General features: G+C 42.3%; 2 protein-coding genes and 1 pseudogene across 17 annotated transcripts in view; 2 read left to right on the top strand and 1 right to left on the bottom strand.

Annotated features, from left to right (window-relative positions):
- The window catches only part of BFAR (bifunctional apoptosis regulator), a 33,069-nt gene extending 11,885 nt beyond the window's left edge, over positions 1–21,184 (bottom strand). For 2 of the 13 annotated variants that reach the window (XM_053557663.1, XM_053557675.1), the window contains exons 1-5: positions 14,358–15,995; positions 13,074–13,349; positions 10,706–10,910; positions 9,516–9,685; positions 6,861–7,005 (exon numbers count right to left, since the gene is read on the bottom strand). In XM_053557663.1, the coding sequence (XP_053413638.1) occupies positions 6,861–7,005; positions 9,516–9,685; positions 10,706–10,910; positions 13,074–13,336 (783 nt within the window). In that variant the 5' untranslated portion in view covers positions 13,337–13,349; positions 14,358–15,995. The other 11 variants (XM_053557665.1, XM_053557667.1, XM_053557666.1 and 8 more) reach the window with 11 other exon arrangements.
- On the top strand, positions 1,528–4,020 carry LOC128562588 (40S ribosomal protein S4-like; annotated as a pseudogene).
- Positions 21,185–21,270: 86 nt separating the features above from the next.
- PARN (poly(A)-specific ribonuclease) overlaps positions 21,271–23,467 on the top strand; it is a 272,151-nt gene continuing 269,954 nt past the window's right edge. For all 4 annotated transcript variants that reach the window (XR_008373466.1, XR_008373465.1, XM_053557661.1 and 1 more), the window contains exons 1-2: positions 21,271–21,314; positions 22,632–23,156. Coding sequence is in view for 2 of the 4 variants with exons in the window: in XM_053557661.1 (XP_053413636.1) it covers positions 22,970–23,156 (187 nt within the window). In the remaining 2 variants the exon portion in view is untranslated. The remainder of the gene's footprint in view (positions 21,315–22,631; positions 23,157–23,467) is intronic.

Here is a 23,467-nt window from a genome sequence, read left to right as displayed (position 1 = left end):
TAGAATCTCCCTAGTTCACCATTTCCCTATACTGACAACCTCCTTAAGTTGACCTAATTTTCATAGACCAGAATATACCGCGTGTACGTATCAGTATACTAGGCCTTATTCCTTTTGTTGCCCACCTCCATATGCTGATCAGTTTGTTACAGTCCCTTGGGTGGTCAACTTACAGAGGTTCTATTTACAGAGGCTTTATTTATAAGATGTTTAGTGTTGCATTGTGCATAATAGTGAAAAACAGTAAAACCCATGGCCCAAGTAAATAAATTACAGTAATACTAAACATGAATTCATAAAGCCAGTTTTATTTTCTTTACTTTTATAAATTTTTCAAATTTTACTACAATGGCTCAGCACCTGTAGCTCAGTGGCTAGGGTGCCAGCCACATACACTGCAGCTGACAGGTTTGAACCCAGCCTGGGCCTGCCAAACAACAATGACAACTACAACCAAAACATAGCTGGGCATTGTGGCAGGCACCTGTAGTCCCAGCTACTTGGGAGGCTGAGGCAAGAGAATCACTTAAGCTCAAGAGTTCGAGATTGCTGTGAGCTGTGATGCAAAAGCACTCTACTGATGGCAATATAGTGAAACTCTGTCTCAAAAAAAAAAAAAAGTTCAAATTTTACCACAATGTTTTTTTCCTGATAATAAAAGTAACTTTAAAAATGATTCAATTTAGTCGATGCTCAGTAGCATCAAATAAAATAGGCACTTCACCACAGAAGGTATAAAGGATAGCAAAGAAACCCATGAAAAGATGCTCAATGTCATTAGTCCTTAGAGAAATGCAAATTAAAACAACAGTGGAAATCATTGCACTGGGGGGATGGTGGAGAAGGGGGAGTGACGGATGTGTTTATCTTGATCATGGCAATGGTTTCACAGGTGTGTAGGTATGTGAAAACTTGCCAAATCATACACTTTAAATACCTGTATGTCAATTTTACTTCAATATAATTGTTAAAACATTCAACTAATTTGATGCAACTAATGGCTTACTATTATATTTTTTTAAAGTGTGATGGTGACTACATTTTTGAAAAGATTTTCTTTAGAAATTCACACTAAAGTACTCAGGGATGAAATAATGCAACGTGTGGATATGCTTTAATGTAGCCCCTAAACTGGGATGCGAGGGGTGGAATGGTACAAATAAATTAAGGATCCAATGAGTTATAATCACTGAAGCTATAAATACACTTGCCCTTCAATGTATCCAAAATTTTTTTTTTTTTCTTTTGGAGACAGTGCTGTGGCATCACAGCTCAGCTCACAGCAACCTCCAATTCTTGGGCTTAAGTGATTCTCTTGCCTCAGCCTCCCAAGTAGCTGGGAGACTACAGGCGCCCACCACAACATCTGGCTATTTTTTGGTTATAGTTGTCATTGTTGTTTGGCAGGCCCAGGCTGGATTCAAACCCACCAGCTCCGGTGTATGTGGCTAGCGCCCTAGCTGCTGAGCTACAGGCGCCGAGCCTATATATCTGAAATTTTCTATAGTGAAAGATTTTTTAAAAAGATCCCACTTGTGAAATGGCTGATTCCAGGCTTAGGGCAGAAAAGGTACAAGAATAACTTGAATATCCTGACACATGAGAAAGAAAACTATCAAAGACTAATGAGGTCACATCAAAAGGACTCACTAGCAAGTACATTGTACCTCAATTCAAAAGTTACAATTTTTAAAAACTGAACTCAGAAAATAATGTGAGGAGCCTTCTACTCAGAAAAGGGCAATTTGAGCATCAGTAAGTGTAATAATTTAAACTTACTGAAACACATCAAGAATGTTAAAGTCTTCAAGTAAATAATCCTAAAGAAAGAAAATGGCCACCTTCAGAATATGATGGGGACCATGTCATTATCCTGAAACTGATAAATAAAGGGAAAGAAAGGAGCAATCAACCAGCCTTTTTAGCACAAACTGTCAAAGTGCGCAGGGTAATTACATGGTTGATAAGGGAAGAGTTCCTGTTTTTAAGATTTATTTCAGCTAATAGAGTATTACAATATCATCATTTTGGAACCCCTAATGAGGTAATGGATTTGAACAATCAATGATCACAGTGTATGCTGTCCAAAGAAAGAGAGACCATTGGATATTATGAGCCCCTTAGTGGAAGAAAACACCAGCACCTATGAAATAGTCTTGCCAAAACATCAAGCTTGAAGCAAAGCAAGTCTCTAGATCCAACTTCTGGATTTCTAAATATGTAAGGGACAGAAGGACTGCTAGGTGACACCTCAGAGACAACAGCAAAATTCCAAAATGTGGGAAAACTCTATAGTACAAAATGATTTGGTTTCTTCAACAAATATATTTGGGAGCTGAGAGGGATAGCTATAATCCTAGCACTCTAGGAGGCCAAAGCAGGTGGATCACCTGAGCTCAGTAGTTTGAGACCAGTTTGGGCAAGACTGAGACCCCATCTCTGCCAGATGTGTGGCAGGCACCTATAGTCAGTTACTCAGAAGGCTGAGGCAAGGGGATCTCTTGACCCCAAGAGTTGGGGTTGCAGTAAGCTATAATGCTATGGCATTCTACCCAGGGCATAGTGAGACTCTAGCTCAAAAAAATAAATAAATAAAAATAAATGAATAAGAAAATAAATAAAGGTGGGGTAACTAAAAACAAGGGAGGGAGAATTCATATACTAAAAGAGACGTAACAGCCAAATGCAGACCTTGCTTGAATCCTGATTGCAATAAACCAACTGTTTAAAAAAGTGGGAAATTAGGGCGGCGCCTGTGGCTCAGTGGGTAGGGCGCCGGCCCCATATACTGACTGTGGCAGGTAAACCCAGCCCCGGTAGTCCCAGCTACTCAGGAGGCTGAGGCAAGAGAATCGCCTAAGCCCAAGAGCTGGAGGTTCCTGTGAGCTGTGACACCATGGCACGCCAAGGATGATAAAGTGCGGCTCTGTCTCTAGGAAAAAAAAAAAAAAGTGGGAAATTGGAAAACTGACAAGTTGTTTTTAATGGGGGAGGAGTACAATGATGATATTGTAATTTTATCTTTTAAAAGTCTTCACTTTTGCTCTTTCTGTGCCTAGCACAGCCATGGCTGTGGTCCCAAGAAGCATCTGCAGTGGGTAGCAGCTCTAAAGCATTGGATGGTGGATAAATTGACTGGCGTGTTTGCTCCTTTCCATCCACTGGTCCCACAAGCTTAGAGAGTGTCTTCCACTCATCATTTTCCTAAGGAACAGGCTTAAGTGTGCCCTGACAGGAGATGAAGTAAAGAAGACTTGCATGCAGCAGTTCATTAAGATTGATGGCAAGGTCAGAACTGATATAAACTATCCTGCTGGTTTTATGGATGTCATCAGCATCGACAAGACTGGAGAGAATTTCCATCTGGTTTATGACATGAAAGGTCACTTTGCTGTTCATATTACACCTGAAGAGGCCAAGTACAGGTTGTGCAAAGTGAGAAAAATCGTTGTGGGCACAAAAGGGACCCCTCATCTGGTGACACAGGATGCTTGTACCACCCGCTATCCTGATCCCCTCGTCAAAGTGAAGGACACCATTCAGATTGATTTGGAGACTGGCAAGATTACTGATCTCAAGTTTGACATGGGTATCCTGTGTATGGTGACTAGAGGTGCTGTTGTTGTGATCACCAACAGAGAAAGATCTCTGGGTCTTTTGATGCAGTTCATGTGAAAGATGCCAATCGCAACAGCTTTGCCACTTGGTTCTCCAACATTTTTGTTATTGGCAAAGGCAACAAGCCATGGATTTCTCTTCCCCAAGGAAAAGGTATCTGCCTCACCATTGCTGAAAAGCGGCATGAGAGACTGGTGGCCAAACAGAGCAGTGGGTGGATGGTCTCCACACCTGGTGGCATGTTAAAAAAAGGTCTTTGTGTGATAGCCGGGCATTGTGGTGGGCACCTGTGGTCCCAGCTACTTGGGAGGCTGAGGCAAGAAAATCACCTAAGCCCAAGAGCTGGAGGTTGCTGTGAGCTGTGTCGCCACAGCACTCTACCTGGGGTGACAAAGTGAGACTCTGTCTCTAAAAAAAAAAAAGTCTTTGTGCGTAAACATTAATACAGCATGAAAAAAATTCTTCACTTTTTAAGTTGGGTGTAGTCGTGTGTACCTGCAGTCCCAGCTAATTGAGAGGCTGAGACAAGAGGGTCACTTGAGCCCTAGAGTTTGAGATACCACCCTGGGCAACATAATGATACTCCACATAAAAAAAAAAAAAAAAAAAAAAAAAAAAGTCTTTACTCCTTTTCTTTTGCAGTTTTTGGCCAGGGCTGGGATTGAACCCACCACCTCTGGCATATGGGGCCGGCGCCCTACTCCTTTGAGCCACAGGCGCCGCCCAAAAGTCTTTACTTTTGAAGACATTTATGTTGAAATATTTACCTACAAAAGTATGGTAGCTCAAATTTTTAAAATAATCATGGGTGAGAACAGATGGGGGAATTAATGAAAATAAATGTGGCTCTGAGTTGCTGTTGCTTATATGGGTAGATGGCAGTTTTGTACCAAAGGAACACAGGTCCCAGAAACAAAGCCCGATTGTGTCTAACCAGATCTTGGTAAGTGTAAGAGAATGGGAGATGACCAGGCCACACATTTGTAGGGCTGGGGTCAGTGTGACTACTGAACCAAAACAATCCAACTTTTGGCTACTTTCCATCAGATAAAGAAGAAAAAATCAACTACCCAGTGAGGTGACTGTGATGACAGCACTACAGAGGGGAGCTGTCCCCTTCATGGTGGTGAGAGCATTCAGGAGGACTTGAGCTGGGACACAGGAGTCTCAGCCACTGTCAAGTGCTGCCCTCAGGGTGGGGCTGGGAGCAGGGAAGAACTACAGAAGCTAAGGATAAGATTCTGCTCACATTCCCATTTGTTCTGGTTAATATTAAAGATTATGAGATGACTTGTACATATTTTAACCAGGGGGTGATGACTAAGAAACGTTCTGTCAGATTTTTTCTTTTTTTTTTAAGAGACAAGATTTATGTTACCCAGGCTGATTTAACTCCTGGCCTCAAGTGATCCTTCTTGCCTCAGCCTCTCCTCCTGCCCCAGCCTCTCAAGTAGTCAGGACTACAGGAATGTGCCACTGCAACTGGCCATGTTCTGTCAGATATTAAAAGCCACCAAAGGACTAATAAGGCTATAAAAAGTTCAGTGTATTAACAAAACTAATAAGTTATGATTTAAAATGTAGGAACTTTTAAAAAATCAACTCCCTAAAACAAATCTACCTCAGGAGCTCCATACCCCTTGCTTAAAAAATTTGAACTAGTTTTTAAAGTAATATGTGTATATCATAAACAAATATTTTTTCAAACAGCCCAGAGCTATACTAAATGACAAATAAAATTCTCCCTCCAAGTCTCATCCCCTGGATCAAACCACTGGTAACACTTCATGTATCCTTCCAGAAGTTTTCTATGCATATGCAAATCTATAGATACATACAAATGTATACTTTCTACTATGATTGTCTATATTTTTAGTTACCAACACATCCTGGGCATCCTTCCTGTGATCACACAGTGACCCCTTCCTTTCTCAGTGGCTGCCTGTGAGTGTGCCTTATTGATTTAACCTGTCCCTAAACATGGACATCTAGGTTGTTTTCCATATGCTATTACCAACAACACTGCAGTGAACGACCTGAATCAAACATCCACTTCTCATTAGGAACCTCTGAAGTCATTATTAAGGAGGAAATGGGCATGAAGGGGCCCAGGTGCTTGCTGGTGTTCCCACAGGCAGTGTGTCGTGGAGGAGCCCAGGCAGATGGAGCCAGAGCCTGTCCATAACCAAGATACTATGCTGCCTCTGCTCTAAGTGCAGAGGAGTGAAAGTCAAAGTCTTAACATTTAAACACTATTGACAAATTGCCCTCCAGTGAGACTGTAGCAATTCAAGATTCTCAAAACACACAGGGCCTCTTCCCTCCTATTATTAAATGTCTTATCTTTGACAATAGCATAGGTGAAAAAAATGACTTCTGGTTGTTTTAGTTTACACTTCTTTAATTATGAATGAGCATTTTCCCCCATAAGTTTATTACTTATTTGTATTTATTTTTCTCTAGGACATCTATTTTAGGGCATAAGTCTGTGCATTCCAGATAATCTATAACCAATAAAAACATAGTATTTGCTTTTGGTTTACATTACAGTAATCATTAAATCCTCTGTGAAGGAGAACCAGCTGATACAATCACATTGACGATCAATTTCTCAGTATGAAGTAAGGCTGAAGACACACATTACTTGTATTACATCATAATTCTAGTTCTCAATATATACCATCAAGAAACTCGTATATATGGGTGGTGCCTGTGGCTCAAAGGGGTAGGGCGCCGGCCCCATATGCCAGAGGTGGTGGGTTCCAACCCAGCCCTGGCCAAAAAAAAAAAGAAAGAAACTTGTATATAAGAGCATAAGACCTTCCCAAGAATGTCCACAGAAGCACTGTTTATAATAGCAAAAGTGGAAGTCCTCTCAGTAGGAACACGCATAAAGTATCATATACTCATGCAATGGAATATGGCAAGCCATCGCCATAGATAAAAACTACCTGCATTCAGAAGGACAGGTTCAGTTCATTCAGGCTTCTTACAGTAAAGCTAAGAGCCTGTACAACAATGCTCCCATTGCTTGTGGACACACACCCATACTACACGTAGGAAAACAAGCCCAGGAACGGAGCACAGTGCCAGGTGCAGGATCACAGTTACCTTTGGAGAGGAACGGGTGCTCATGGGTTCAATACTATCTTGTGATGTTTTCTTTCTTAAGCAGCAGCCATGCAGGTGACTGCTATGTTGTTCTCAATACTTTTTTCCATTAAAAAAAATAAAGAGTTTACCTTATATTCCCAGAGATTTTGTGGGGGCTTCACGCCTAGTGCTTTAACACGTTCTAGTTCCATGAGGATAGCTTTTCTGTGGCTGCTGTTTTCTATAGTATATGGTGCCCTTGAAAATTCTTCTTCTGTCAAAGTTAAAAGCAATCTGTGGAGGGGTAGGGGGCGGGAGATTTCTTTTGAGATTATGGGAAGCAAACTTTCCACGTTCAGAGTTCTAGCTTACATATCAACATCACCACTTTAGGTGTGAAGTAAGGTGAGGCATTTAATATGTGCAACAATATTAATGACGGCAAATAACTGAATGCTTACTATTTGCTAGTGACTGTATGAAAACGCTTTCATAAATCACCACTGATCCATTTAACAGTTCTACAGGATGGGTGGCATTATGCCCTTTTGCAGGTCAGGAAACTGGCTAAGAGAAATAAGGTGACTTGTTCCAGGCACACCCAGGTCTGTTTTGTTCTTAAGCCTTTCATCTTTCAATTACACACTTTGACCTCCCACATATTATTCTATTTTTAAAAGTGTGTATATAGAGAAGAAAATCAAATAAAACATTACAACATTAAGAGTAGTTATTTTTGACCAGGAGCAGTGGCTTACACCTGTAATCCTAGCACTCAGGGAGACTGAGGTGGGAGGATCCTTAAGCTCTGAAGTTTGAGACCATCCTGAGCAACAGTGAGACCCGAATCTCTACTAAAATAGAAAAAAATTAGCCGAGCATTGTAGTGAGCATGTGTAGTCCCAGCCACTAGGGAACATAAGGCAGCAGGATAACTTGAGCCTAGGAGTTTGAGGTTGCTGTGTGCTAGCTAGGCTGATGCCACAGCACCCTAGCCTGGACAACAAAGTGATATTCTGTCTCAAAAAGCAAAAATTAAAAAAAAAACCACATTCCTAAAGAGTATTTATTTGGGGATACTGAGTTAATTTAATAAAAATTGCTGGAGACCCCTTATTTGCTTTACTTATCAGAAACATAATCTCCACAGTGATTGAAAACATCATTGTACATGGGGAGAAAAGAGATTGGTAGGTACATGCAGCCACTAGGTGGACGAGTATAAATGGATGGTCCTGTGAATAATTTGGTAATATTTATTCAAGGTGTATAGACTTATTCCTTTTGACTCAGCAATTCCAATTTTAGGAATTTATCCTCTAGAAGACTGGCAAAAATACATTATAATAATGAAGTAGAGAATTTTTGTATCAGAATTCTGGGAGGGGAATTTCTATTAAAAAACATTATTAAAGTGGGAGCATTTCTCTTCCTCAAAGGAGGAGAGTCAAGTGGTGGGGAGAAAAAGTGACTGGAGTGTGCAGGGTGGCAGCTGGGCAGGCCAGCAGTGAATGGGCTGTGTGTCTAAAATGAATGACTTAGAGCTGCTGCTCTCATCACTGTGTGGTATTCTATGTAACACCACTGATGGGCATGCATGTATAAATAAATATATGTATACGTGTGTACATACAAATAAGTCTGTCTAGCACAATAGTATTTTCAGTTTAAATTAAAAATGATACATTCATATATTTATGTCTGCATAAATGTCGAAAAAATCTGGAAAGATATCTAGCAAGATGATCACAGTGATTTTGTCTAAAGAATAGGATTATAAGGGCATGTCACTTTTAATACCATATAGTTACCCATTATTTTTTTAAAAATGTTAATTTTATAATCAGAAGGCAAGAAAGAAATTAAATTTTCATTGATATAGCTACTATGTAAAATAATTTGACAGTTAATCATACAGTCGAAATAAGAGTTACCATATAACCCAACCATTCCACTCCAAGACAGTATTGAGCATGTATACCCATGCAAAAACTTGCACACTAGTGATCATAGCAGTGTTACTCATCATAGCCACAAAGTACAATCAACCCAAATGTCCACCAGTTGATGAAGGATAAATAAAATACAGTCTATGCATACAGCAGAATATAATTCAGTCATAAAAAGCAATTAAGTACTGATACCTGCTACATCACTGATGAGCTTTGAAAAAACTGTTCAAAGTGAAAAAGACAGAAAAGGCCACATATTGTATGATTCAATTTAAATGAAATGTCCAGAGCAGGCAAATCCATAAAGACAGAAGGTAGAACAGTGTTTTCTGGGGGAGAGGTGGAATGAGGATTGACTACTAAAGGGTAGCTTTTCCGAGGGGTAAAGGGGGGTGGGTGACGAAAATGTTCTAAAACTAGATTGTGGTGATGGCTGCACATTATTTGTGAATATATTTAAAAACACTGTACACTTCAAATGGGTGAATTTTATCATATGTAGATTATGTCTCAATATTGCTGGGTTTTTTCTTTTTGAGACAGAGCCTCACTCTGTCACCCTGGGTAGAGTGCCATGATGTTATAGCTCACAGCAACTTCAAACTCAGGCTCAAGAGATCCTCCTGCTTCAGCCTCCCAAGTAGCTGGTACTACAGGTGATGTCACAACACCCAGCTATTTTTTCTATTTCTAGTAGAGATGGGGGGTCTCACTAACTCCTTAGTTCAGGCAATCCACTCACCTTAGCCTCCCAGAGGGCTACGATTACAGGTGTGGGCCACTACACATGGCTTCAATATAGCCGTTTTTAAAAATGTCCATGGGGCATTATCAGAAGACTTTGCTTCTCACCTTCCATTTACTCTTTCAGATAAAAATCTGTCCCTGTAGAGAGAAGCCCAAGGACCCAGCTGCTCCAGCCAGAGAACAACTTCTTCTGCTGTCCATTTGCCCACAGCCTTGTGGACCAGGAGGTCATGCTCAGATTCTCTGCTGCTCCAATGATACACAAGCAGGACCACCTGGGGAAAACAGGGACCTTAAAACATGGAGAGGTCAGAGAAGCCAGTTTCTAAATAGGCTAGTGTGGCCAGGGAAGGGAAAAGGCCAAGCTCGAAGGGAATGATGCTGAGTGTGTATGTATATAGGTGGAAGCAGGGCAATGCCATTGCCACAGAGAACCAGGAACACAACCGTCCTCGGCACACCTCTCTGCTGACTGCCTGGGTGGTGAAGGAAGATGCCAGAATAGGACTCATGGCAGGATACTGGACAGCATTTGCACCCTTAACTCCATCAACTTGGTTAGCATAACTGACACATGTGGTGCTTTTGGTATTGGAAAACATTTAGATTTTTTTTTTCTTTTGTAGAGACAGTCTCACTTTATCGCCCTTGGTAGAGTGCCGTGGCGTCACACAGCTCACAGCAACCTCCAACTCCTGGGCTTAGGTGATTCTCTTGCCTCAGCCTCCAGAGTAGCTGGGAATACAGGCATCTGCCACAATGCCCGGCTATTTTTTGTTGCAGTTTGGCTGGGGCCGGGCTCGAACCCACCACCCTCGGTATGTGGGGCTGGCACCCTACCCACTGAGCCATAGGCACCGCCCAAAACATTTAGATTTTTGAAGCATATAACATAAAAAAAAAAATACCCTCTACATTAGAAGTCAAAAGTGATACATACTTAAGATTAAATCATCAAGGCAGGCATGATCTTAAATTCCAGTCCTACTACCTTTCTGCATCTGTTTCCTTAGCTCTGTAGGTATAACAACAATGGTGCCTGCTCCATAGGATAGGAAGACAGTTGAGGAGGTTAAATAGGTAACATTTCTTGGGTGCTAACAATTGAGTGGTCTACTTGAGTAAGCAACATTCCTGAAATCACACAGCCCCGCAGATTCCCATGAAGGCAGTGAAGTGCATGGAGTTCCAGCATCAGTTGTTTAAGTGACTTCTACAGAAATGACTTCAGTGAAAATCAGAGGCAAGGGGTCAGGGCTGGGGTGGGGGTGCAGAGAAACAGTGATAAGACTTACTGCCACACCAGTTAAAGCTGTGAGCACTCCAGAAAAGAACCCCCCTCCTCTCTGCTGATTCACTCGGCCTGTGTTGGAAGCTAAAGGAATCTGATCATTCCCATATTTTTGAAAGGCTGAAAGACTTTGGACTATGTCATTATTCTGCTCAATATCTTCAAATCTCATTCTAATGGCATCAGGAAATAACTTTTCAATGGCATCCCTATGGAGAACAGAGAAAAACAATCGCAAGACAGTTATTTGATTGAGTATAATGTATATAGGTCAAAATAAAACTAAGAGTCAACATTTACTGGTATCCAGGCACCCTGTATACACCCCTGCATCTACCCCGCTATATGTGTGAATTGACAAGACCATCAGTTACAGTCCTGTTGGTAAAATAAAAAAAAACTAGAACCATGAAATATGTCTACCTATAAGGAAAGAGTTAAATAAAATATAGTATATTAATTCAATGGTGTACTATCTAGTTTTCAATGAATTTACTGGATCAGTATGTGTCAGGATAGATCAATTTAACACATATATATTATTGAATGAAAATATTAATAGTAAACTACAGAACTATACAGATAGTACACTACTGATTAAAAAATACTTGCATTTTCTATTGGCACATATATGTGTTTTGTTTTTTTTTTTGGATTTTGGCCAGGGCTAGGTTTGAACCTGCCACCTCTGGCATATGGGACCGGCGCCCTACTCCTTGAGCCACAGGTGCCGCCTGGCCCCTTTATGTTTTAAAGTAGCGATTCTCTGGCGGCACCTGTGGCTCAGTGGGTAAGGTGCCGGCTCCATATACCAAATGGTGGGTTCAAACTCGGCCCTTGGCGAACTGCAACAACAAAAAACAGCCAGGCGTTGTGGCAGGCACCTGTAGTCCCAGCTACTTGGGAGGCTGAGGCAAGAGAATCGCTTAAGCCCAGGAGTTGGAGGTTGCTGTGAGCTGTGACACCATGCCACTCTACATAGGGAGGGCGAGACTCTGTCTCTAAAAAAAAAAAAAAAAAAAAACAGCAGCGGTTCTGAACCTGTGTGTCATGACCCCTTTGGAATGTAGTAAAGGTTCACGGCATTAGGAAAGTTGAGAACCACTGTTTTAAAGTATTTTTTTTAAACTTAAAGAAATGACAATTAAGTTATAAGTGAAGTTACCACGGGGAAAAGGAAGGAAGGAAAGATTCCAACACAGAGAAAGAGGGATCAAAGGGCTGCTTTATCAGTGATGTTCCAATATTTTACAAAGAATATAAACAATAAATATATATGTATTACTTAAGTTATTAAAATTAGTTCATAAAATAGGGGGGGAAAGCAAAATTCATTAGTAAGAGAAAGCCAACCATCATTATAACTGTAGGGCTCTTTTTACCGTCAATTATACACAGAGAACCCTCCTTCAATTTAAGATTAAGCTTTAGGTAAAGCAAGCCTGACAGGTAGGAGCAAACTGTATATACACTTCCTGTAAAAGACAATGTTGGGTTAATGGTTACATGGAACTTTCTGGTATTCTGCAGATAGCAAGAAGGCTGCACACATTGCTAAGGCAATGGAAGAGAGGACAAGGATTTATAGGCACATATGACCACTTGGAAGCACAAAAGATCTGGCTATTTGAAAGGTAGTCTTCTCTATATGATGCTATGTATGAGAACTATTAATATGATAACTGGAACAAAGTTTATAAAAAGATAATGAAATCAGAATTATACAGTTATAGCATTTTCTTTAATAGACCTAAGGTGTTCTCGGAAATACAAATCAGTAAAAAGTATATGACATAGGATTACAAGCAATGGTCTGATAACCAGAATTGACTTCTTCACTTATGATATACAAATTATGGATTGGGAATTAGGGCTCACACCTGTAATTCTAACACTTTGGAAGGCTGAGGTGGGAAGATCACAAGAGGTCAGAAGTTGAAGACCAGCCTGAGCAAGAGCGATACCCCATTTCTACAAAAAATAGAAAAAGTAGCCAGGCGTGGAAGTGGGTGCCCATAGTCCCAATCCTGGGAGGCTAAGGCAAGAGGATCGCTTAACCCCTGGAGTTTAAGGTCATTGTGAGCTGTGATCAAGCCATGGCACTCTACCCAGGCAACAGAGCGAGACCTTATCTCAACAAACAAACAAACAACAACAACAAAAAAAAAAAACACCAAAAACAAAACAAAAAAACAACAAATTATGGTCACCAATGAGGGAGTCTGGATTTTCAGGTCCTTGAGCCCTGGACTCATATCTGAGCAGATACGGAGTGACCACCTGGTAGATGAGCTCCAAATCTCCAGTCTTTTCACACCCTGTTGCTTCCATTGCAAGAGAATACATTTTAACTGATGTGGGCTGAGCATTACCTGAGGAGAATATTGACCTTGGGGAAACCTTCCCACTTTTCTCTGCATTCTGGACACTCTGTTTTCTTTGAAGACACCCACCATAAAGCTAGGCAGTGCCGGCAGAAGCTGTGGCCACAATTCAAGGTGGTGGGGTTAACCAGGATGTCATAGCAGCAGTGGCAAGAAAATTCACGGATAGAAATCTGAGGGCTGGTGCTTTTGAGAGCGTCCTCTATCTCAAGGCCCATTGTGTTCAGATCATTCTTCTGAGGCTCCTCCATCTCTTAGCAAATTCTGGGATCCACAGACACAGAAAATTTTAGACTTAGAAAAGTACTACAAGCATCATTAATCTAGATATATGAAGAAGACAATGTTGGGTTAATGGTTATATCTAGTTATATGAAGAGAAGAGCAGTTAGCACAATACCACCATTCTATCCAAACTCTAATTTTTAAATGAGACAAATTGATTCATAAAAATCTGTATTCCATAAACTTAGCAATCATCACTGAATTCCCTTCTGGCCTGTTTGCTACACTTTTCAAAGTTAGTAAAGCAAAATGGCATAGTGGAAATTTCAATAGATTTGGGGTTTGGGATAAAGAATTCTGGATCCTTCCCTTTCACTAACTTCTAATTAAATTTTAAATTTCTCTGGTCTAATTGTTCTCAATTTAGTTTCCAAAATCCTTTCTAGATGTGTTTTAAAATAAGCCAGCTTCTTGGCATGGTAAAATGTCTGGGGTTGACAATAACAGATACACTTCATGTAAATAACTCATTTGGTCCACATAAGTAATTGCCATTAGGGAATTTGATATCAGAGGCTCTAACAGAAACAATTCCAAGAAGTGAGTGAAGCCTTGTTTTCTGGTGCCCTGTGCCAGGCCAGCCTTCCCCATGCCTCAATATACTCTTCTCCCTTATATCAACCCAAACATGCACATGTCCTCTAGATCTGGCCAGTTTGGTGCCACAGAAACATGGTAATGTCATCAATGCATGGAGTACAAGTGACAAAGAACCAGACTCTTCTCATTCTTACCCTGATCTTAGGTAGATTTCTTTTAGATTGAGAGGCAGTGTGACAGAGACCTTGGAATTAGAATCACATCTCCCCAACTCAGTAGCTGCACGAGTATGTAGCAGTTACTTGATCTCTGATCCTGGTTTTCCCAACTGTGAAACAGTAACAGTACTTAAATCTTAAAGGCTTCTTGTGAGGATTAGTGATAGTGACGGGAAGTGGCTATGAGGGTGAATGGTGTAAACAGAGGCCAAGAAATGATTATTCTTACTATATCTGGTGTTATGGTCACATTTTCCCAATCTCACTGCTATGAAGGTTTCAGAGGCGAAGAGATCAGCACGGGCTTGTGGATATAAAACTCATCATGAAGGATGAATACGCTGGAAGTAGGGAGAACAACTGAAGATGTTAGAAATGAGGTGTTACTACTTCTGGGACTAAGGTGGCAAAAATGAAAATGTAAAGAAAGGGAGAGACTGTAAGGAAATAATTTAATGAGTAGAGAGAAAGAATGACCAAAGATGTGGGCTAAGTTTCAGACAAGAGGAAAAACTGTACTCCTGATAGAAACCAGGTCACTGTAAACAAATGTTGAATTTTAGATATGTTAGGTTTGAGGTAGTAAGAATTCCAAGTAGAAATGTCTAGTCAGCAGCTGAAGACACAAAGCTATGGTTGGGAATAAGAATGAGGCTAAATGTATGGATTTCAAAATCATTACAGAAAATTACAAATAATATATTGAAATTAATTTTTCACGAATTAGCCATTTTAAAATGAGAATACACGAGCAGTTCCTTGCCTACTTGCTCTGCAACTTTATTTATCATGAGAAAAAACAAATCACGCACTAAAGTTAAACAACGATTTTGTAAAGCTGAGGTGCCCCTTGAGTTTGTTTTGTAACTACCTTTAACAAATTAGACAATGCATGGACTTTGATAACTTCTTTGGAGTTTTGCTTGTTTCATTTTACCCCAATTTCAAAAAGTGTAAGCTAACAGAGAAAAAGAACACATTCTTAAACAAATTAAATGGGTTATTTCTGTTACTTCTGTATCTATTTGGGTTACTTCCAATAATTAAAGAAAGCTGTACTCCTGGAGAAGAAAAGTGCATCTCAGAGGATCAAATCTAGCTCTGACACTAACATTACCAGCTGTGGTATTGGGATTTGTGTGAACATGTCCTCTGATGCTGGCAACACTTAAAAGCCTTTTTGAGAAGGCCTGTGGCTGTTCTCTGCAACCAGCTCTACAGGCTGGAGCCCTGAGAAGCAAGCATGTATTGAATGTCTCTCCACTACTGTTCTTTTTACCTGTTTCCCCCTTCTATCAAAGGCCTTGAAGGTGGAGCGGATGTGAAGGATATATCCGTGTGGGGGGAGAATCATTCTATTTCTATTCCTAATTCACTGTTCACATGGATACCCTTCTATTAATGAAATTACAAGTGTTATATTAACTAGTTCAAAACGAATGGGAAGAATGCCTGAGTTTAAGGAAAATCAACAACACAGCAAACATAAACAACTTTATGGCTGGGCACAGTGGCTGGCTACTACAGTATATAATTTCAGCATTTTGGGAAGCTGAGACAAGAATATTACCAGAGGCCAGGAGTTCAGGACCGGCCAGGGCAACATTTTGAGACCCTGTCTCTACAAAAGAAAACAAAACAAAACTCAGGTGGGAATAGCAGCAGGTGTCTGTAGTACCAGCTACTCGAGAGGATGAGGCAGGAGAATCACCTGAGCCTAGAAGTGTAAGGTTGCAGTGAGCTATGATGATACCACTGCACTCTGGCTGGGGCAGCTGAGCACCCAATTCAGGAAAAAAAAAAAAAAAGTTGAAAATGAAAGGTTGAATAGTACAACAAAACTTCAGGAATTCCCATAGGGACTGAATCATTCTTTTTTTTTTTTTTTGTAGAGACAGAGTCTCACTTTACTGCCCTTGGTAGAGTGCCGTGGCATCACACGGCTCACAGCAACCTCCAGCTCTTGGGCTTATGTGATTCTCTTGCCTCAGCCTCCCGAGCAGCTGGGACTACAGGCGCCCGCCACAATGCCTGGCTATTTGTTTTGTTGTTGCAGTTTGGCAGGGGCTGGGTTTGAACCCACCACCCTCAGCATATGGGGCCGGCGCCCTACTCACTGAGCCACAGGCGCCGCCCGGGACTGAATCATTCTTAAGAGTTGTTTCTGAACAAAAGTTGGATTTTTAATTGAACACTGGAGAATTCTCAGGAGGTGTGTGAAGTCCATGTCAACCTTTTGTCTATGCACAGTATGTGCATTTCCTTGGGAGGTGGGTCTCAGAGGGGACCAAGACCCAGAGGTTAACAACTACTGTTTATCAACTGGGATCAACATACCACCTCATGCAGGGTTATCACAAACCAGGTGAGGCTCGCCACAGCAACGCAGCTTTGTCACTATAAGCATCCTCCATCACCACCAGTAGCTACTACCCTACCGAGGCAGCATCTGGCCTGCAGGCAGGCTTTCTTTCTATGGTGTTTTTTTTCTTTTTAAACTACTAATTGAAACTAAATTAAACTAAATTTTACATAAAAATCTAGATTTCTGGTTTCTCTTGAAAAAAAAAGTCAGATCTGGCAACACTGAAATCTGATTTTTCATGACAAGAATCAGCTGGCTAGGGCAGAGGAACTCAGCAGTTGCCCATTTGTCAGGGCTGCCAGCTGCGGTCTGCAGTGGTCCTCTCCCCATTCTGCTCTCCTCAGTTTTGTTACTTGCCTGACCTGAGTTCTCCTCCCTTGTCCCATAATGTGATACTTTGAGTATACTGACGGGTCTACGGTTGTTTCTAACTAGCTTTAGGCTAGACAGCCTTTAGAGTTTTGTCAGCTCAGGGGTTTCCTCTCTTTTTTTCTTGAGACAGGGTCTCTCTGTCATCCAGGCTGGAGTGCAGTAATGTGATCATAGCTCACATAGCTGTAATTCCCAACTCCTAAGCTTAAGCAATCCTCCTGCCTCAGCCTCTGAAGTAGCTGGGAATATAAGCATATGCCACCAAACCTGGCTAATTTGCTTTCTACTTTTTTGTTGATAAGGGGTCTTGTTGTGTTGCCCAGTCTGGTCTTGAACTCCTGGCTTCAAGTGATCATCCTGCCTTGGCTTCCCACTGCTAAGATGACCACTAGACATCTTAGCAAAAATGTTCAGTGCAAGAATAGAAAGATGTTTTAACTTCTTCAGTCCTCTGGTTTGACTATTTTCTCTCATTGCATAAAACCTGATAACAAAAAATAATGACAACTGCTAATATTTACTGAGCCCTTAGAAAGTGAAATGCACAGTAATTGTATGGGGTAAGTATTACTAGTATTTCCACTTCACAGATGAGAAAATAGAGATCTAATTAGTAAAGGGCATAGACAGGTTTAAAATCATGGTCTCACTTAAAGCCTTATAACACTTCATCATTCCAATAAAGTAATTAGCAACAGTTATTAGCTCAATGGATTATTTACTCTTTTATCATCTAGGCCACATCACAGAGCAGCTTGTGCACAGCTGAGAAAAACAAATGAGAGAAAACTAGAATGTGACAACACTGCATTTTGGAACATGAACTCCATCTGGCAGCTGCTGGAGTAAGTATGCTGTTCAATGCAAAAATATTACAATAGAACAGGCAGGTTCTGAAAGAGGATTGAGAAAAAGGGGGTGGGGGAGAAGGAAAAAAGAAACAGGGGAAAGGATGGATAAGGAAACCCCTAGTTATAACACCCAGATCCACTCCTGGGGACACTACTATAAACACTGGCAGAACACTAAGATAGTATTAAATGTCCAGAGACTGTCCAACCTTGCCACATGGAAGACAATATGTGGATAAAAAACAAAGACTGTCCACCCATTTATGGTGGCTGAGTGGCTATAATGAGCACATTTATAAAAACAAATGTGCTCAAATATAAACAAGGCAAGGAGCAGAAATGGCAGTTAGAACAGAATATTACGTGTACTTCCTGCAGGGGCCAAAAACTGGCTCTTCCATTAATATGAGTAGCATTTCCAGTCACTTACTGTATAAAACCTTGTTTTTCTGACTCCAAATAGATTTTCTTTCTGGACAGAAATCAGTAGGGAAAAGGTAGTTAGTTCCTCTGGCTGTAGACTCAGTGCCTGAACTTTGAAGCCCCATGATTTACTGTCATAAGTAGTATTGGGCAAGATGGGGGCAAACTGACAAGGAGATCCTGGCTCTCTTTGGAGCCTGTCATCTCATCTTCCATTTTTGACCTATCCTTAACTAAACCCTGTAGATGTTCAACAACTCAGAAAACTACACTGAAGGCTACCAAGTAACCCATACCTTAACTACTTGTTTTTAAACATTCTGAATGACTCATTCAGTTAGTTATAAACTAACATGCCCTTTTCAAATTTAGCTCACTCTTAACACTTTTTACACACTACTGTTTCAGTCATGTTTTTGGTTCTCCAATCAAATCCTTAGCTCCCTGAGGTCAGGAACTAAGTCTTTGAATTTTATCACCATACCTGAAAGTGGCTGGCACAAAGCTGGACTTTAGATATTTGTAGCTGAAAACGAAATTAACAAATTTGTCATTCTTAATACCACCATCAGAATCACCTGGGAAGTTTGGCGAACTTCAACTCTCAGGATGTCTGGGAGAGAGGCTCATGATGTGCATTTTAAAAAAGCCCTTTAGGGGGTGGCACCCGTGGCTCAGTCAGTAGGGCGCCGGCCCCATATACAGAGGGGGTGGGTTCAAACCCGGCCCGGCCAAACTGCAACCAAAAAATAGCCGGGCGTTGTGGCGGGCGCCTGTAGTCCCAGCTACTAGGGAGACTGAGGCAAGAGAATCGCTTAAGCCCAGGAGTTGGAGGTTGCTGTGAGCTGGGTGAGGTCACAGCACTCTACTGAGGGCCATAAAGTGAGACTCTGTCTCTACAAAAAAAAAAAAAAAAAAAAAAAAGCCCTTTAGGAGATTCTTCTGCACATAGAAGTTTGGGAATGAGAAAGTGCTGTTACGTACAAATAAACATTGATATGCCTAAATGTATGTCTCGGACAAAATGTGAGTATGTGTGAACAAAATAAAGTTTAAATAACTTTCCATTCTCTACTTGCCAATCTCTCTTCTCTTCCTTGCCTGAATCATTCTGATTAAGCCCCTCCTTTGCTCAGAAGCTTACTACATGAAAATGAAGTCCACAGTTGAAAGCAGGCTATTGAATTTTTACAGCCTGTTAGCAATCAACATAACTTTTAAATTTGGAGCACAAACTCTGGAGCCAGAATGAATGAGTTAAAATCTCAAATCCTCTAGTTATTAGCTAAATGATGTCTAAAGAGTCTCTTAACCTTTCTGTACCTCATTTGTAAATTCCCCTGCTCATACAAGAGACCACACCATAGTCTCATCCATTCCTGCTCCTTGGGCATTTTTCCATATTCTCATGTTGTTCTCTTCATCTGTAATGCAACTTCACAACATCTCTGGATCAAAAGCACCCAACTGACAAGACTCAAATCAATTGTCACTTGAAAGTCTAACCCGTTCCCACCCGAATCAATCTTTCTTGTCTCTGTGCATTAGTGTGACTTTTGTTTGTGCAAGTTTTGTCATCTACTAGACTATAATATCCCTCAAGAGGCTGTTAGAGTTCAAACGGTGTGGTTTTCAGGGTGAGACTGATCTGGGTTCCAAACCTGGTCATCTCTGAGCCTCATAGCCTCAAATTTCCCATGCATCAGTATAGGATAATAATATTAACATCTAAGTGCTGTTGAGAGGCTTAACTGACAAACTCCACAGATACTCAAAAAGAGTTTGTTGTAGGGTATTATAATCATCAATAGTGGTATTTACTGAGTAGTGGCTGTGTAGTCAGTGCTAGTGCACTGGATGAAAAAAAAAAACTGTCTTGGAGAAGTACAGTTTTTCCATCAAGTTTATGGAGATACCCAGGGAAATGCAGAGCACATTGGTCAGGACATACCCAAGGTGGCTGTTTATAAAACAGAACAAACAAAACAAACCCATCAGCACGTGCAGTCTCCGCGGACAACTGGTTGTGCCCTGGAGAAAGCGCGCAGAGTTATTCCTTATTGGCCCTTCGGAGGGTGACATCAAGACCACCCCTAAAAGAGCAACCAATGGGCTTCGGCGGGAGGACTCACCGGCGACAGTTGAGGACGTGACAACGTCTAGAGGCTCCAGATTTCTCTTCACCAAAATTGAGAGGCTGCTTCTCGCCCCCCAAGATATCCTCAAATAGACACAACCCGCTTCCCATTTGCTTCCACCACCCCCCCTTTTAATAAAAGAAAACGCTCTTTTGTACAAATTCGGATATTTGAGCCGTGAGGCTCCGTATCAGAAGAGCCCAGCCCCAATAGGACTCTAGGTTTCACTCTGCCCCCATTCTGCGTTTCCCATTATCCTATTTTAAAAGGAGGTAACAAATCACTCTGCCTTGGGGCAAGAATGTGCCTCAGCAGTTAAGACTATAAGCTAAACCAGGAGGCTATCAGGAACTCGATCCAGTCTGGCTGAGGTGCTCCAGGCCATGGAGCAAACAGGCGCCCTGCTGTCCTCCTCCAAAATTTACGGTAGTGATGCTCCCTCCATCCCGCCCTAGGAGCCTCTGGAGTAAGTGGCTCTGACCCTGACTCCCGAGGGGGATCAAGCGAGGCCCAGCGACCGACTGAGTTGACGTGAGGCTACTAAAATGTATGGAGTTGGCCAAGCTGAGATCCCACCCCGCGGTCAGGACTGGGCACGGCTCAGGAAAGGCCGCTACACCTTCTCCAACTTCGCCAGGACGGCGACGGCTAGTCCAAAAGGATTCCAGCTCCGTCATCCACACCACGTCCCGAAATCATTCCTGAGCCACTCACTCACCAACCCCCGCCGTGCTGCTGCTTACCATTCCATTCGTACCGGGGCCAACCCGGACGTCGCCCCCAGCCCCTACCCCTGAGCAGAGGTGGAGGCCTCACTTCCGGAAGTAATTTTGGACCAACTGCGAAGAATGCCTCCAGCCTGCGACCATAGAGGAGAAGCCGCACTCGTTTCTAATCCCCTTAATCCCGGGACCTCCTCGCTGCCTAGAGCGGTCACTCACCCGCGGAAGAAGCGGGCGCATGCGTACCACCGTCGATCCCGCCCCTTCCTCTTGCAGATCCACCGAGAGCCTGGGTTCCAGAGTTCTGCCCGCAGGGTAGGGATACTGTGTGTGTTTGAGCTTCTGCCGAGCGGCTGTTTCTGTGTCTGGAAGATACAGATTTGCCCAGAAATTAAGGAAATATTACAAGACCAACTGTACTCACCCCAGTTTTTTTTCCCCTTTATTTTGTGCAGAAAATTACAGGGCCATAGCTAAAGAGCCATTTGTTAAGAAGAATCGGTGTGTTGTGGTGGCTCACGTCTGTAAATCCAGCACTTTGGAAAACCAAGCGGGAGTATCGCTTGAGCCCAGGAGTTCGAGACCAGCCTGAGCAACATAGCTAGCCCCAACCCCACCCCGCCGCCTTTATTATTATTTTTTATTTTAAATTAGCCAGGCTTGGTAGTGTGCGTCTGTAATCCCAGCTACTGGGGAAGCTGACAATCGCTTGAACCCAAGAGTTTGAGGCTGCAGTCAGCTATGATGATGCTACTGCACTCTAGCTCCGAAAAAGAGACTGAGCCCCCCAATAAAAAGAAAAAAAAAGAACCGTAATAAAAATTATCACCACGTTTTATCCCCCAGCACGTTGGTCTTTTGGGAACTCATGATCTGTTTTAAGTCGCTGGCCTGGAGATGGCTAACGTGCTACTTTGAGATGGCATTTTCTTTTCAACCTATCAAATTGGCAAAGATCAAAAATCTTGGTAATCTTTTCACCAATTGCCGTGATAGCACAGGAAGTATGTGAACTCATATTCTGAAAGCTAATCTGGCAGTAAGAATGAGCATTTTAAAAAACTGTGGTAGAAGATACATAAAATTTACCTTTTAACCATTTTTAAGTATACAGTTCAGTGGCATTAAGTACATTTACATTGTTGTACAACTGTCACCACTATCCATCTCCAGAATTTTTTTTTATTTTACTAAACCGAATCTCCTCTACCCTTAAACATTTATTTATATTATTAAGCACAAATTTACTTTACACGTCTCATACAATTGTCAACACCGATCCTCAGCACAACACCAAGAAATTGAGATTTAGGAAGGTTAAATATGTTCTCTAATTGGCCAACCTAGTCTTTGAAAACAGGTCTTCCAACCAATTTCATAATTGGCTTTTATGAAAGACCAATGTGAATTTATTCACTCAACTCAGGCTTACTGAGCGTCTACTATCTGTCCGCTCAGAGCTAGGCTTAGGGCGGCAACAGCGATCCTAACCAACATGCAACTCGTTTAGGGAAAGACCTCACATGCGCTCGCCACAGTATTCCCAGTAGCTAATGCAGTAGATAAAGGTCTAGATCTGGGCTTTGCTTTTCCTGCTCACTAGGTAACGACCCCCATTATTTTCTGTTGCAGCACCCTGCTCTTTTTCTTCATAGCAACTGCTGTGTGTTTCCAAATGGCAAGTTTGATTCCCACCTGAATTTCTCCTCTTACCCCAAGTTCAAGCTATAATGGGGCAGGGACCGTGTCTTCCGGTTCATCAAAGTATCACCTCCCCTATCAGAGTGGTTAGTACACAATAGGAACGCAGTAAATATTTGCTGGTGGACTGACGTCAGGACATGCCATTTCTTCTTCTAAAGTGAATACCAGCGCAAATAAGACCCCCTCCTTGGCGACATCGATAGCCACACCCCTCCTCCTCAGTCTGGGGGAGGAGTGGAAGTGGCCCACCCTTGGCCCCACCCCCTATGTTGACGAAGGCGCCGACGCAGGAGCTGTCGCAAACCCAGCCCGCGCGCGCTGTTTCCGGAAATCGTCTCGTCTGTGTTAGAGGCTGCTGCGGCCGCCACGGAACTCTGGGAGTGGAACAGCTGAGGCTTGCCCGGGCTGGGCCAGGGTTCCGGCCACTCTGCAGAATGGAGATAATCAGGAGCAGTGCGTGTCCACGTACCCACCCCTCCACTCCGGCCTGCTAGGCCCAGACCACGGTCGCGTCTCCTCCCTTCCACCCCGGCCTGCTAGGCCCAGAGCACGGGGAGCCTAGGAGCTCCGGTGTGCCGGGAGCTGAGGCAGCGCCTCAGGAATTTGGCCCCTGCGCCTCTTGGGGCAGTGTCTCGTTGCGGACCAAGCAACCCTAGGGGCCTTGTCCTCCGGGCCGTGCACCCTTGGGGCTTCTCCCTCTGGTCCATGCACCCCTCGGGGACCTGATCCCCTACGGCCGGTGCACGCCTCTGACACCTCTGAGA

The sequence above is a fragment of the Nycticebus coucang genome, chromosome 12 (genome assembly GCF_027406575.1).
Source record: "Nycticebus coucang isolate mNycCou1 chromosome 12, mNycCou1.pri, whole genome shotgun sequence".
Lineage (NCBI taxonomy): Eukaryota > Metazoa > Chordata > Mammalia > Primates > Lorisidae > Nycticebus > Nycticebus coucang.
This window is presented reverse-complemented; position numbering and strand designations above follow the sequence as displayed.